At 37.0% G+C, this 15,800-nt stretch overlaps 1 protein-coding gene across 2 annotated transcripts; it reads left to right on the top strand.

Moving 5' to 3' along the window:
- The first annotated feature begins 8,582 nt into the window (after positions 1-8,582).
- Positions 8,583-15,531, top strand: LOC108192458 (eyes absent homolog). Of its 2 annotated transcripts, none has more exons than XM_017373267.2 (6): positions 8,583-8,737; positions 8,924-9,201; positions 9,300-9,467; positions 12,327-12,420; positions 13,942-14,076; positions 15,013-15,531. In XM_017373267.2, exons 2-6 carry the CDS (start codon positions 9,013-9,015, stop codon positions 15,297-15,299), a joined length of 873 nt encoding a protein of 290 aa, XP_017228756.1. In that variant the 5' UTR covers positions 8,583-8,737; positions 8,924-9,012; the 3' UTR covers positions 15,300-15,531. The 2 variants fall into 2 exon arrangements, with proteins under 2 accessions (XP_017228756.1, XP_017228757.1); XM_017373268.2 differs by having other exon boundaries at positions 8,606-8,748.
- Positions 15,532-15,800: the final 269 nt, after the last annotated feature.

The raw sequence follows: 15,800 nt of genomic DNA, 5'->3' as shown, positions 1-15,800 counted from the left end.
GAATTAACTGGCTTGCCAGAGAAGTTCAATGGTGGTGTAGGCTTTTCTCGCTGGCAGAAAAGAATGGAATTGTGGTTGACTATAAAGGGTCTATGGCCTGTTGTGGAGTATGAGAAACCAGTGGTGGATCAAGAGAAGGCTGAAACTGTTAAGGGCTTTGCGAAGTGGGCTGAGAAGGATGGTGTGGCCAGGGCGGCCATTCTGGCTGCTCTCACTAACACATTGTTTGATGTGTATTCCTCTGATGCCTACTCTGCAAAACTCTTATGGGAGAAGCTGGACCAGACACATAATACTGACTCTCAGGGTCTTGAGAAGTATTTTGTGGCTAAGTTCCTTGAATTCAAGCTGGTGGACAACAAGTCCATGACTGAGCAAGTGCATGAATTCGAGATGATAGTGCATGCTTTGAAGGAGTTCAGAATGGACCTCCCTGAATAGTTCAAGGTTATGAGTGTGATTGAAAAACTTCCGAAGTCTTGGGAGGAGTTCTCTCTCTCCCTGAAAAGACATAAAGGAGAGATCACCTGGACCAACCTTATGCTGGACATCTCGGTTCAAGAACAACACAAGTCCAAACAAGGACATGTGATGCCAACTGAGGCCGGGAGCTCGAAGGTAAATGTAGCAACTGTAGGACAGAAAAGGAAGGGTGTTGCTAAGAAAGTTAGCACTAATAAACCTAAGAGTGACAAGGCCAAGGCCAAGAAACCAAAGGCAAACAAACCGTGTTGGTCTTGTGGGCAGGTTGGGCACTGGAGTAAGGACTGCCCTACAAAGAAAGCAAAGAAGGCTGAGGTGGTAGCACAAGCGAATGTTGTGCTTGCAACTACAAGTGGGCCCGTAGTGAACATGGTTGTTGGTGAGGCTACGGCTTCTGAAACCAACGCAGACCGGTATGTTTCCTACAACCCTGTATTATTTTCTACTTATCTGTTAAATGAATGGTTGATAGATACTGGAGCTAATGTGCATATTTGTGCTGATATTAGTTTATTTGTATCTTATCAACAGAGTCATAGCTTGACGGTGACGATGGGGAATGCTAGTGCTGCTCAAGTACATGGAATAGGAACCGTAGACCTGAAGTTCCCTTCTGGACGTATTCTATCCCTAACTAGAGTGCATTATGTTCCCGACATGCGTAGAAATATAATAAGTGGAAGCTGTTTAGTTTCCAATGGCTTTGAAATTTCTTTCAAGTGTAATAAAGTAGTTCTTATTCACACTGGTACATTTTTTGGCAAGGGTTACTTGTCAAATGGTTTGTTTGTAATTAATGCTGAACCCGTTTTGGGTACATTAAATAATTTTATTCTTCCTTCTGTGAATTGTGTTGAATCCTCAAGTTTATGGCATGCTAGACTAGGTCACTTAAACTTTGGTGCTCTTAAAAATATGATGAACCTAGAGTTGATTCCAAAACATACCATAGAAAAGAATTCTAAATGTCAAGTATGTGTGTCAGCTTAACAAATAAGGAAACCTTTTCATAACATTGTTAGGGATTCAGACTTGTTAGATTTAGTACACACTGATATTTGTGAATTTGGTGGTGTGTTGACTAAGGACCAGTTTAGATACTTCATTACCTTTATTGATGATAGTAGTAGATATTGTTATGTTTATTTACTTAAACATAAGGATGAAGCACTTAGTAAATTCATTATATATAAAATTGAAGTAGAAAAACAAACTAGTAAGGTACTTAAACGTTTGAGATCTGACAGAGGTGGTGAGTATACAAGTAACTCCTTCAATGAATTTTGTGAAAACAATGGTATAGTTCATGAAGTTACTCCACCATACACACCTGAGTCTAATGGGGTCGCTGAGCGAAAGAACAGAACATTTAAAGATATGATTAATAGTATGCTAATTAACTCTGGGTTGCCTAAATACATGTGGGAAGAGGCTCTAAATACGGCTTGCCATATTTTGAATAGAGTTCCTCTGAAACACATGGATAAGACACCTTTAGAGTTATGGAAAGGCAGGATGACTAGTCTTAAGTATCTTCGTGTGTGGGGGTGCCTTGCTAAGGTACTTGTCCCTGAACACAAGAGAAAGAAACTAGGTCCAAAGACTGTTGATTGTATCTTTCTGGGCTATCTTGAGACCACTACAGCTATGAGATTTTTAGTAATAAAATCTGACATCAATGGTATAGTGGCTAACACGATAGTTGAATTTCGTGATGCTACATTCTTTGAGGATGTCTACCCTATGAAGACTGGTATACCTCAAGAGACCTATGATAAGGATCCCACTCACACATCAAGTTCTATTCCCGATCATGTGGAAAAGATGACAAATGTGGGGGCGGAACCTGGTAGTTGCTCTACTCCTAATGAAGTAGAGGAACCAAGGAGAAGTAAGCGTGCAAAGGTAGTTAAGGATTTTGGAAGTGATTTTATCACTTACAATGTCGAGGACGAACCTTTAACTTTCCGACAGGCTATGGACTCTTCGGAGTCTAGGCATTGGAAGGGTGCTGTAAAGAGTGAAATTGACTCTATTGTTTCTAATGGAACATGGGAGTTGGTTGATCTCCCTCCTGGGTGCTCTACTATTGGGTGCAAGTGGGTCTTCAAGAGGAAGTTAAACCCTGACGGGTCAATAGATAAGCACAAAGCTAGACTGGTGGCAAAGGGTTTTAAGCAAAAAGAAGGAATTGATTACTTTGACACATACTCTCCGGTTGCTAGGATGGTAACAATCCGTATGCTTATAGCATTGGCTTCGGTCCATGGTCTTATCATCCATCAGATGGATGTAAAGACGGCTTTTCTTCATGGTGAACTTGAAGAGGAGATTTATATGGATCAGCCTGAGGGATTTGTTGCATCTGGCAATGAAAGGAAAGTATGTAAGTTAATCAAGTCCATCTATGGCTTGAAACAAGCTCCCAGGGATTGGCATAAAAAGTTTGATGATACTGTATTGCCATTCAGTTATGTAGTTAATGAAAATGATAAGTGTGTCTACACCAAAGTTAAAGGTAGTGAGTATGTCATTTTATGCCTATATGTGGATGACATCTTATTGTTTGGAACTAATATTGAGATGATTAACGAGACAAAAGCATTCTTAAAAAGGCACTTTGAAATGAAGGATATGGGGGAGGCTAGTGTGATTCTTGGAATCAAACTGATTCAGTCAACTGAAGGAATAACCTTGACTCAATCTCATTATATAGAGAAATCTATACTTGAGAAATATGGTTATTCACAGTGTAGAATCGCTAGTACACCCTATGATCCTAAAGTTGCCCTTGTCAAGAATACTTCTGGAGTTCCTGTGTCTCAGTTAAGGTATTCTCAGATTATTGGGAGCTTGCAGTATCTTGCTAACTGTACTAGACCAAATATCTCATATTCTGTGTCTAAGTTGGCTAGATATACAAGCTGTCCAAACAGAACTCATTGGGATGCTCTTGATAGAGTACTTAGATATCTGAAAGGCATAATGTACCTTAGTTTACACTATAGGAGATTTCCTGGTGTACTTGAAGGGTACAGTGATGCAAGTTGGATAGCTAAGAAGTCTGGTTCCAATGGAGTGACTGGATATGTGTTCACCCTTGCGGGTGGAGCAGTATCCTGGAAGTCGACTAGACAGACTATTGTGACTCGGTCGACATTTGAGGCTGAGTTGTGTGCACTTGATGCCACTGGGACGGAGGCTGAATGGCTACATGGGCTTATGTCCACGTTAACTGTAGTAAGCAGACCGCTTCCTGCGATTGCTATTCATTGTGATAGTTGAACAACTATTGACAAGATTAGCAGTAAAAAGCATAATGCTAAAACAAAGAGACACATCCAAGTTAGACTTAAGTCTATAAGGGGGTTAGTGTCTGACAGGATTATAGCTATAGAGTTCATAGGAACTCAGAATAATATAGTTGATCCTTTGACTAAAGGACTGGAACCTGCAGTAGTCCTTAAGTCAAAGTTGGGGATGAGACTGTCAACCCATCATAATTCATCAATAGTGGGAACCCAATACACATGAGAGGAGATCCCTCGAAGTGTATTCAATGTGGTAATAACAAGCTGTAAGGGTGAATTGGTAGTACCTTTGCTACATAGATGATACTCATGTATCTGAGTCTATCCCCTGTAAACCTAGAAGGTACTGTGACTGCTAAGATAGTAAGAGTGTTACAACTCTGAATGGGATCAAGTCGTTAGACAAGATATTAGCAGTATATCTCTGGAGATGCCCAGCTAAGCGAATGTAATTGTGTGGTCGCAATTAGAGGAAAGGGTTATTCCTTGAAGCATTCGACGAACAGGATCGAGACATGACCATTAATGTCTCAAAGCCGTAGATTGGCTCCATAGCCGTTGATTTGTCGTTGTCTATGGAAAGTGGTTACACCCAACGGATTAAGATTCAAGGTGCAATATTCCATCTGAATCCGGTAGCCATTGAAGTAGAGAACTTTGGAGGGTTCAAACCCGGAAGGGTACCGACTCTGAAAAACAAGTCATGATGAGAAACCTGAAACGCATTTCTGTATGGATTTGTGGGGGATTGTTAGAAAATGGAGTTATTAAGTTCATAATTTTATTATGTTCTTGTTAATTCCATAATCTAATGATTGGAAGTTGTTTCTGGATATCGGGACTTAAACTTTCATGTATGGGTTTAAGAATTTTCTTAATGAAATCCATAAGAGAAATGAAGTTGAAGTTAGTAGCTTGAAAGAGCTTGTTTTGAGAATGTATTGTTTGTCCCACATAGAAAGAAATAAAGGGGGTGTTGGCTTTATATAGTATAACACACATGGGTAGTGCATAACTACTAAGGTGTGCTATGGTGCATGGTGTTCTCACGAGCCCACGCGCGCGCCGCCCCGCCATGCCTCGGCTCGGCTCGGCTCGGCACGTCACATCACGACTCGACTCAGGTCAGGTCGGGTCGAAGGGCGATTTGGGCGAATGTCTCGGCGTCTCGCGTACGCGAGGCTACCTGGGCGGGGAATTTTATTTCGGTTTTGATTTAATTTAATTAAATTATTTAATCAGTTGGGCTGGGTTAGTACCTCTGTTGGGCTCTCTTGGACTGGGTTCGATTCTTATGGGCCGAGTCAAAGCCAAGTCAGATACACTGAATCTGGACATGTAACTGATATAAATTAATTATATATATATATCAAAACGGTTGTTTCAATGTGGGTTTTAATGTATAAAAACCGTTATTATTTTATTTAAATACAAATCATACGTTTTTGATTTATTTATTTAAATTGGACGGTTTTTTATTCTATATTAATGGAGGTGTATCAGTTACACTTAGCCTCTCCTATAAATAGAGGCCTAAGCTGCTGATTGTTAACACACAACACACCTTACATTCTCTCCTTCACCTTACCTCTCTGCTCTCTCTCCCTCTTCCATATACGAGTTAGTTAGTTGGTTTTTCCAGCGAGTGAGGAGTCAGTCGTAGTTGAGCTTTGGAGGTACTGTAATTCAAAGCTCTGAGCTGTTTTATCCTGGAGGAGGTGTTGCAAGCATCCCCAGTGCAGCAGGTGGGGGCGATAATCTCTTCAAGAGCAGTCAGGTCTTCGTATAAGGCCTGACGACTCAGCTGTTCTTGTATTTTCTAGTTGTGCATGTTGTTGGCTCAAGCTATGGCTACTGGTACAGCTTCTGCTCTTTCTCTGTTCTTACAGTCACTGATATGCATGCTTTTTACCTTCACGTTTTGTTTCGACTTACTTGGCCTTGGCTTGTTTAATATGATATATAACTGCCTCTGTGTTGCTATAATAGTTAATATTTCCAACACCTGATTGGTAGACTGAATTACGTGCAATCTCATAGAAATCACGGGAGCTTAACTTCCACACCTGCAAAGGAAAAAAATTTCCATTAGCAGATAAATATTATCTCATGTTTTGTAATGCAAACAAATTAGGGAGAACATTCACTGAAGCAGCTATGCTGTATGTATCAATGAGAGGAAAAACTCAACTAAAAAAGACGAAGATTCGATAGAAATCAATATTATATTCATAAATAAAAACTTAAGAACTAGATGCTCTTTAAATGAGAAAAGAGATAGCAAACTCTTAAATTTTTATTGAGCTTCTAAGTTGAATCACTGTGGCGACTTATGACTTTTTCTTAAACTTTTCTTCATCCTCTGAAACACTTATAAAAAGCTGAAAATTCTAGATTTTGTTTTAGGATTTCGTCTTATTTCTCAGACTGTTTAATCAATTATAAACTTTAATTTACTTCTGATTTATAGTCCACTTCTTTACTTTAAAAAATAAGCATTTTTTTAAAGTTTTTCCAAACGTCCCCACTAATTCTTGACTTACTTTTTTAATTTAGAGTTAAGAATTTTCCTTTTAAATAGTCACTTAACTTAAAAAAAGTATGCAATTTAATCATCAAATACAATAAAAATTTCACATTCTTTAAATCTCATCGACTATAGACGGTCCTCCATTAAATCTTTACACGCATGAGTCACATCAGTACCTGACAATAAAACCATCCAGCTGAGTTAGGACCCGACCCAAATAACCCACCCACGACCCTAGCTCATTATATTTTCCTATTTCATTTCATTTCACCCATCTGCAAAAATATGATAGCTTCGATTTATACAACGAATACACAACAATCTCCATGCGCCTCATCTTCGCCATGTCGTTGAAGAACGTCATCAACTCGGCGGCGGAAGTTTCGACGTAGCGCAACGGCGGTTCACAATTGCTATAGGTGAATGAAGTCGAGGTCTCGACGGTGAATGGCGTGGAGTCGGTGGAGAACAAACGGCGGAGATGAGAGGCGTGGGGGAGCAACGTGGGGAGAGGCTTCGGGAGATTATGCCTCCTTCGCGATAAAGCCACCATCGATTCACGCGAGAGAGAGATTAGAGAGAGATGGGGATTTGGTGGAGATTAGAGAGAGACGAGAGTTGAGAAATGAGATTTTTATGTCTGTGTGAATACTCTTGGTTTGTATTGCGAGCCGTGGGTGTGTATAAACAGGGAGAAGCATTAAATAGTGAGTGATTAATTCGATTGATACAAGTGACATTAAATGTTTTTCTATGGCTTTTATACGAATTCGATGAATTTTTAACATAGGGGTTTGAGGTTTAGGAGCTTTTCAAAAAAATGGACATGGAGGAAAATTGAAGAAGAAAGCTGCAGGTCTAATAGTCCATTGACTTGGAGCAGCCACATATATTGCCAATCTGCCAGGTGAGCAAGCCAACTTATATTTCCGTCCAAGAGTTACGGCGGCAGGAATGGCCAGTGACGTGATTGAAAGTTTTTATTAGTGTAATTATTTTAGCAAAAGCTTTTTGAGTTTGATGATCTAAGTGAAAATTCCTAATCAGTTGGGTGACGAAAACGACATTTAATCCCAAAAAATCAGGAGCATATTTTTATCATAGAAGAGTTTAAATAATAATAAAATATAATGTTATGAGTGAATGTAAAGAGCATTATTTGAGTTAAAACTCTTAATAATTTGTTAAGAGTTTTATATTTTATATTATATTTAGGAGTCAACAAGGAGAGTATCGGAGATGTCAATACTCCCTTCTTCCACGCCCATTTTGATTTTTGACCAATCAAATTGACTATAATTTGATTGAAATTTATATGTATTATATAATTGGCAAAATATAAAAATTATATCATTAGAAAAATATATTTAAGCTATTTTAATATGAAATTTTTTCAGATTTTTTAAATAATAAACAAATAATTTATAATATTTTGTCAAAAATTGATCAATATGATTTTTGAAAATCAAAATGAACATGAGTATATAACAATCATCAATATTTTTATATTAAAATATTAAGTTTTTATCTAACAATGGATAAAATAACAATCAGAATTGTAACAATAAACTCAAAATTTAACTGTTTTTTTTTTTTTTTATGACAGAACTCAAAAACTGATGATTACGTATAGGGGTGTACATGGGTTGCCCAAACCGTTTAAACCGACCCAAACCGACCCTATTTTCGGCCGAACCAAACCGAAAATTTTAAACCGTTTTTTAATTGGGTTGAATCGGCTCCAACCCGATTTTAATGGGTTGGGCATGGTTTTAGATTTTATTTGGCCAACCCAACCCGACCCGAGGGTATTTTAATAAAAATACATTATATAGATAATATATATATATATCTAACAAAATTGTATATATATGAAATATAACTACCCAATTAAAATTATAACATTAGTGTGATAAAATTGAATTATAACATTGGTATCTTTCCTCGAGTTTCCTTTAAAATATTTTCCCTGCATCTTTGTCATTCGTCTACTTGCCTTTGAGAGTTCAATAGTGAAGCTACTATTCTTTAAAAGTCCGAACTTGTTTTAATGCTCTATAATTTATAGGTTGCGTACCAATTTTAAAACAACGATTTAGTAGTTAGTAACCCGTCAACCCGACCCAAACCAACCCAACCCGAAGTATGACAAATTGGGTTGGGTTATAAATTAATTTTAATGGGTTGGGTTCGAAAATTAGCAAACCGAATTTAATGGGTTGGGTCGATAAAAAACCAAAACCGGGCCAACCCGGCCCGCGTACACCCCTAATTACGTATAAACCTACATAGCTCATAGCTGTGTATATTTCAAAGCAAGAAATTGGAGATCGAAAGTAATTTGGGCATAACATGATGTGCAAGTGCAACAACTAAAGAGCGGAGGAGGAAGAAGTGGCATCTCTAGTTATTGGTAACATTCTGGTCCGTAGAAATTAACATGAGTTCGTAATTTGGGTTTACTATGCCTTCTGTTATGTACCTGGAGCTCTATTTAGCTTGGATACTATAGATTTTGGACCTCTGTTTCTTATTTGTATGTATATATGTATGTATTCTAGCTTGATTTGTTGATAATATTGGACTTTATATCACACAGGATATCTCGCATCCCCCGCATCAAATTCACACTCACAAGTGGTAGTTTTAGGGTTTGTGTTTACAAGTTAATGTTGTGGCGATACTCTTATGGATCATAAAATGATTGTTTATATCTGGGACATGGACGAGACTCTTATTTTGCTGAAATCGTTGATTAACGGGACGTATGCCAAGTGTTTTAATGGTTTAAAGGATGTGCAAAGGGGTACTGAAATTGGGAGGACCTGGGAGAATTTTATTCTTGACATAAGCGATCAATCTTTCTTCTATGAGGAAGTAAGATTGTCATTTTCTTTATGTAGTGTACTTTGTGTTATTCGTCGTTTAGGGCCATGTGCATTTGTTTATGTGGTTGGTTTTACTTGTTGACGCAGATTGAAGATTATAATCAGCCTTTTCTTGATGCCTTGAAGCATTATGATGATGGAAGAGATCTATCTGATTATAATTTTAGTATGGATGAATTTCGCCCATTACCTGATGACGTCAATAGAAGAAAACTTGCATACCGGCATCGCCTGGTTGCCCAGAAGTACAAAAAGGTTTGATGCTATGTTATTCATGTCTTTTAGTTGTGTTGTACTTCATTTTGTTGTAAACTCATATGACTTTTGCCAATTTCTGTTGACATATATCTGAGTTGTAAACTAAATCATGCTTCCTGTCATAGTAGAAAAACCAGACTGATGACGTAACACTGAATCGATTTTGACTTTCTTATTATTTCAATTTAGAATGTCTCTTCTTCTACTGAACTCTGGTTCAAGGTTTATAAATCAGAGTGGAGTTATGAAGATTTACTTATCTGCTCTAATATGTATAGCCAGCTGTGCTCTTAAGTCTATTGGCTCCCATATAAGATCACAAGTGATAGGAAAAATGACATTTCTCCCACGTCCCAACTTGTTTTATTAATTAAAACCGTTATCAATAATACAATCAATCAAACTTGGATACTCAAGCCTAACAATACTTAAGTATCCGCTCTGAAGTGATACCTAAGTTTACATCTTGAGCAGACCTATCAACCACAATATGACTATGTATATATAGCCATCTCAAACTTGGTTAAATCAGAATCTAATTCTGAAATAACTAACTCCAATTAGAATCCAATTCCGAAATCTCTAACTCAAATCAGAATCCAATTCATACTCGGTTGATATCCGACAACACTTCCCATACTTTGTGACCAAGACATATACTTTTATAATAATTGTCTAAACATAAAATTATTATCCAAATATGTTTTGGATCACCCAAGCCATGCTACCATTGTAATGGACTGATACCTAACAAGTTAGACTTTCTTATGTTTATGCGTATTAGAGTATTATATCCAGTCACATATAGCTGCAGCATAAATCCAATTTCTAGACATGAGTAGAGATGGCAACGGGTCGGATCGGTTCGCATATACATATACGTATACATATATATATATACTTGGATTTTTTTCGGGTTTCGGGTTTGAATCGGGTTTGGATCGGATTCAGATTTCGGGTCGGGTTTCGATACGGAATACCTAGTATCCAAATCCAAATCCAAACTCGTTCGGGTCTAAAAATCAAATCCAAATCGAAATCCAAATCCAAAATATCGGGTTCGGTAAGATCCATTCGGGTCGAAACGGTCGGGTATCCATTCGGATCGGTTTTTTCTGCCATCCCTAGACATGAGATGTTACATGTTCGACTGCGGGTATCACATCTGCTTCTCATATCAATATTTTATATTGGCCATCCTTCTGAGGCATCTGTTGAAACTTGAAACATAGTTCTCTTTCATTTTCTATATCAGTTCTTGAGTTTGATATTTGAAGGAATTAGTGGCTTCCAAGCTTATACGCTGTCTCTTGTACTCAATATTTCAATTTGTTACCTGTTTTTTGTGTTTGAAAAGTGTTCTATTTTCAAAGTTAAAAATTAAGACCGATGCCAAAAGAGTGTATTGTTCTTACTTCTTATTTAATACTGTTGAACTAGTTGGCCAATGTAACTATACACTGTGTATTGAGTCACCTAGTAATAATCTTGTTGTAAGAGAACTCAAGATGGTTTAATATGAGCTAAGCATGAGCATTTATCACTTCTAATTAGTAATTACTATTGTTCTCTCTGCGTTTGTTTTCCTCTTCTTTCTTCTATATGAAATGTATCTTGTTTTACTGAACTCTAGTTTAAGGTTTTTAAATCAAACTGAACTTATGAATTCCTTATCTTCTCTAATATATCTTTCCGGGCTAGGGTATTGTTGGCTCCCAAATTGAATTGCAAGCTATAGAAAATTTCAGACATCTCCCTTTTGTAAAATTCAGGGCAGTTTCAGAATAAAAAATTGCTGAAAAGTAGCTTGTTTTACCTAATTTTGACATTTTACCTCAATTGCACAGCGAAAATCCCCACAATTTGGTATCATGAAGTTTCTCCTTAGCTGCAGATGAGAATTTGGAATTTTGTACGGAAAAGAGAAGTAAAATGTTAAACCAGTCTTTGTATATCATGCGCAGCTTGGTAAATTACTGTGGCAACTGGCAACTATCAGTGCTTAGTACCTGGATTCATAAGAAATATCAAAGACTTTCTCAATTTATTTCAAATTTTAACTGTGACACCAATTCACAGTGAGAGTTGATTATATAAAATTAGTTGATAACTATGGTTTCTTAAACAGCCTCACACCAGTTAGACTTTCTTGTAATATGCTTATTAGAGAATCATCCAGATACATGTATACTTTCAGTTTTCATAGTGTACTTTATCTATGTGAATATTCCCAATTTTTTGAACATACAATATTACATGTTCAATTGCAGGTGTCACATTAGCTACTTGGAATATCAAATATATATTTTTGCCATCCTCTGGGCCACTGATTTTTTTTTTCCTGACTCTTTAACTCACTTCTTGCATTTGATATATTAAAATATCAAAGGACATAGCGGATTCCCAGCTTATGCATTTGCTCATTTAGTCAATGTCCTGATATTGTTAGCTGATTTTCTTAGAAATTTTACCACACCCCTTTTTCTGAGGATGCTTTTACAATCAAATTTCCAGATGGGGACTCCTTGTCCTCCAGTAATAGGAAAAGACCCAATTTTAATGTTAGATTTTTCAGTAAGTTGGTGCTTAAAAAATATATTCCAACAATCGTCACTTGTCTTCAGTCCATTATCTAAAGTTTTAATTACAGCATTATAGGACTTTAAATCTTTAATCAATAATCACTTGCACAAAGTTATTGTATGTAGAATTTAAAGACATACTTTCCACTTGCATAACATTTTGGTCTGCCAACGGGATTTGTAACTTTCATTGTTTACATATGGACTACTGCTATCTATTATATGGTAGCCTCGACTAAATTCAATTTTGAAAATCGACTTTGTTTTAGTGCAGGGCTTGCGTAGCATTCTTGGTCATAATAAGACTATATCCTGGGAAAATTTGTACGAAGAAACTGATCTTTTCACAGATAAATGGCATTCTTCAGGTAAAGTAATCCATTATAATGCCTCTGTGAAGATTCCATGTTTTTTCTGAACATATTTGTTTTCAGCTATTCTTTATAAATGTTCTGGTGCTGGATTATGCGATATGCCTTGCTGAAATATTCTAGTAGTTTGTTCAATAAGATATAGTAGTTTGATAAAACCAGGAGATCGTTGTGTTTTAGGTAAACAAGTTGTCCTTAGCTGAGAATGTATATTTGTTCATATTTAATATGAATCCATCACATACTAGCTCAAGTTATTTACATATTTTATAGCTTGCACTGATACAAGCAGATTAATATCTGTAATTGTAGAAAGAGAAACAGGGTTTGTTTTTGAAAGGGGAAAGGGAATGGGGGTGGGTTTGGAGTTTCAAGATATATAGATAGATACGAAATCATGTGTGAACAAGGACAAAGTTGCAAGATATGTTTAGCATTTTCTATTATTGAGAAGGTTTAAAAGATATGCACACAGAGATGGTGAATAGTTGTTCATGATGATCGTGAATAGAATGATTAGTCACACCATGGGAGATTTGTGAGTCGAAAAGTGATTTACACGGAGTTACGACTTGGCAATATAGTATGCTAGGAATGCAGACTCTTGAATTAAGATTTTAATGCATCCATCTCACTTCTTACAAAAATGAAACCCTAATACTCATCTCTCCACCATTTTTTCTCGGTTCCCTCACCTCCATTGTGATGGTGCATGTTTTACTATGAGAGTGAAAGAGACTCTTCATCATGCTAGGTTCTTGACAAATAATACGTTCTCATTAAGTGCAAGTGCAACTCATGGAACTTTTCCAGATCTTGTAGATAGTGAAGATGAAGACAGCGAATTTGGGGACCCGGGTCCCACCTACACAATTTCATTAAAATTGATTAATTAACGTCCAGTTACTTGTTACTACTATCTTTTACATTTTGTGGGTATGGCATGCGCAATGCACACCCTTCCTCGAATATGTTGGCCTTGGCCATGCAATACATATACACTTGTACAAAGAACAAACACAATTCGACCCGTCCTGATTCTCAATCATATTCTGTGTCGGGCATGGCTGAACCATCTATGACAAATGTGCTAATTCACCAAAGAATTTAGATAGGAGAACTTGTTCCTTTGTTTTGTGTGAAAGTCGACCAGTGAGCAAGACTTCGACCGGTGTTTTGTTTAAAGTCTCTACCAGTGAAACTAAGTCTTTGGTTGAAACTTGAAACCAAAGTGATATCGTCAAGTATTTGGACCAGCTATGGATCTGTTAATCAAATTATATATATAGTCTTTGTAATCATTTTGAGCAGTTGTGTGTTTATTTACTAAGATATCAAAAATGTGTTCGGGAGCTGCACTTTAAAATCTAGTCTTTTGCTTTTTAGGAGTTGATGCCTTTCACAATTATGCTGCTGATATTGGAAATTTTGAAATTATTGAGTGTATAGACATGGTATTATACCATCACAAATAAACTTGAATTTGTTTTTCATTGTTTTATTGATTTTATTTTGCAGCTCGGGACTGCTTGGAACAGTGTGCTGGTACCAGTTCACAACATGTGAATCTCTTGGTGACATCTGGGACATTGATACCCAGCCTTGTTAAGTGCTTGCTGTTTCAACTTGATGATTTGATATCTTATGAGAATGGTCAGATAACTTCACCGGTATCACCTATTTTTTTCAGTGCATACTAATAATTTTGATTGTCCAAATGTAATTTTATGTAAAGATCTATGTTGTACGTAGTGTGTAATTAAATGACCTTTAAAGTAATAACATATGCAGATTTCCTTATAGTGCATTCCCTTGAGATTATTATCTTTATTAAATGACCTTGAAAATGCTAACAGATCATTGAAGAGTTTACCTCTAAATACTATTCGTTGATCAAATAGTTTTCCTGTAGTAATAATATGGTACACGTAGCTATACCAGAAAATCAACCTTAGGATTTGTATTTAGTCAAGTTTGTCAAAATTTGGTGGTCTACATTCTGTTTGATGTGTGTTCATTAGTGAAGGGAATACTTTTATATATTGCTTCTGTTATATGTGGTATGTCATCATATGTTTGTTGTTTAGCACACTTCTATACTTCCTATTGACTTCTGTTACATCATAAAATTCTTGAATCAACCCAAGAAAGCTTTAGGATAAGCCTTATCTTAAATAAAACCACCCAAATGATAAGTCTTAACTATAAATCTAGTCCAGAATATTTATTTTCAAGTGTGGGCAAGTGTCAATGTGAGGCTATTGACACCGGCACCAGAGATGGGCATTCTGCCATTGTTCAAGATACATATATAAGGTTAAAATCTATGTTAACCGGACTCGGCTGAAAGTGTCCAAACTGGATACGTGTCCGAGTGTCGGACTCGGCAATATTTTGAAAATTTCACATGTTTTTGGCCTAAAATAAGTGTCGGAGTGTCCATACCCGTGTCCGAGTGTCGAGTGTCCGACACAGGTACTCGAGGCAAAATGAAGAGTCCGGGCGGGTAACGTAGGTTAAAATTGTATCTAATGGATTGGATATACAAATCCCACGATATATATAACTTACATGTATGTCATCTGTCAGTCTATAGCTCATGGGAAGTAGGGAAGCTCCAGTGTTTCACGTGGATAAAAGAGCGATTCAGCGGCCAAGATATCCAGTTTTGTGTGATCGGAGATGGATGGGAAGAATGTGAAGCAGCGCAAAGCCTGAAGTGGCCTTTTGTCCAAGTTGATCCACAACCTGGCAGTCCTCATCGTTTTCCCGGGCTTAATGTGAGTACTTTGGGGCACTATTTAGCGGTTATATACGATCAAACAAAGAAAGAAACTGATGAAACAGCAAGCCACAACTCCAGCAACAATTTATAGGCTATGAGATTGTTTAACTTGTAATTTGAAATATTATGAGGTCTGACCTGAGTTCTGGAACCTTGTATACGCCAAGTCGCCAACCAGATTACCTTCATTTAGAAGTATATTAAACAGTTGTCATGCAGATCTCTTTGTAGGATGAACAAAGTCCGAATTGCTAAACCCAAATGCTATAAAACAATATCTCCAGTGTTGTGGAGTGATTAATCAAAATTCTCCCTTATCTGTATGCTCCCAGGAGGCAGTTTAATTGCAATCTAGTGAGACTAGTTGTGGCAATACTCTTACTAGTGGTTTGTGGGGCATACAGTTTGTTGTTATTTTGGTTTACTTTACCTGGTGCCTGGTGGTGAACTTTTGATCTTTATGAAACTAGTTTAAATCTTAATCTCATTCCTTCACCCCCACCAACCTGCAATTGGTAGAAGTAAAGGAGCATTGCAATTGTAATCTCTTATGAATTTATTTCTTCAGATTACTGATTGTCATAGAATTTGT

This window comes from Daucus carota, chromosome 8, assembly GCF_001625215.2.
Source record: "Daucus carota subsp. sativus chromosome 8, DH1 v3.0, whole genome shotgun sequence".
Classification (NCBI taxonomy): domain Eukaryota; kingdom Viridiplantae; phylum Streptophyta; class Magnoliopsida; order Apiales; family Apiaceae; genus Daucus; species Daucus carota.
The sequence above is the reverse complement of the archived record's forward strand: the minus strand, read 5'-3'. Positions and strand labels throughout refer to the sequence as shown.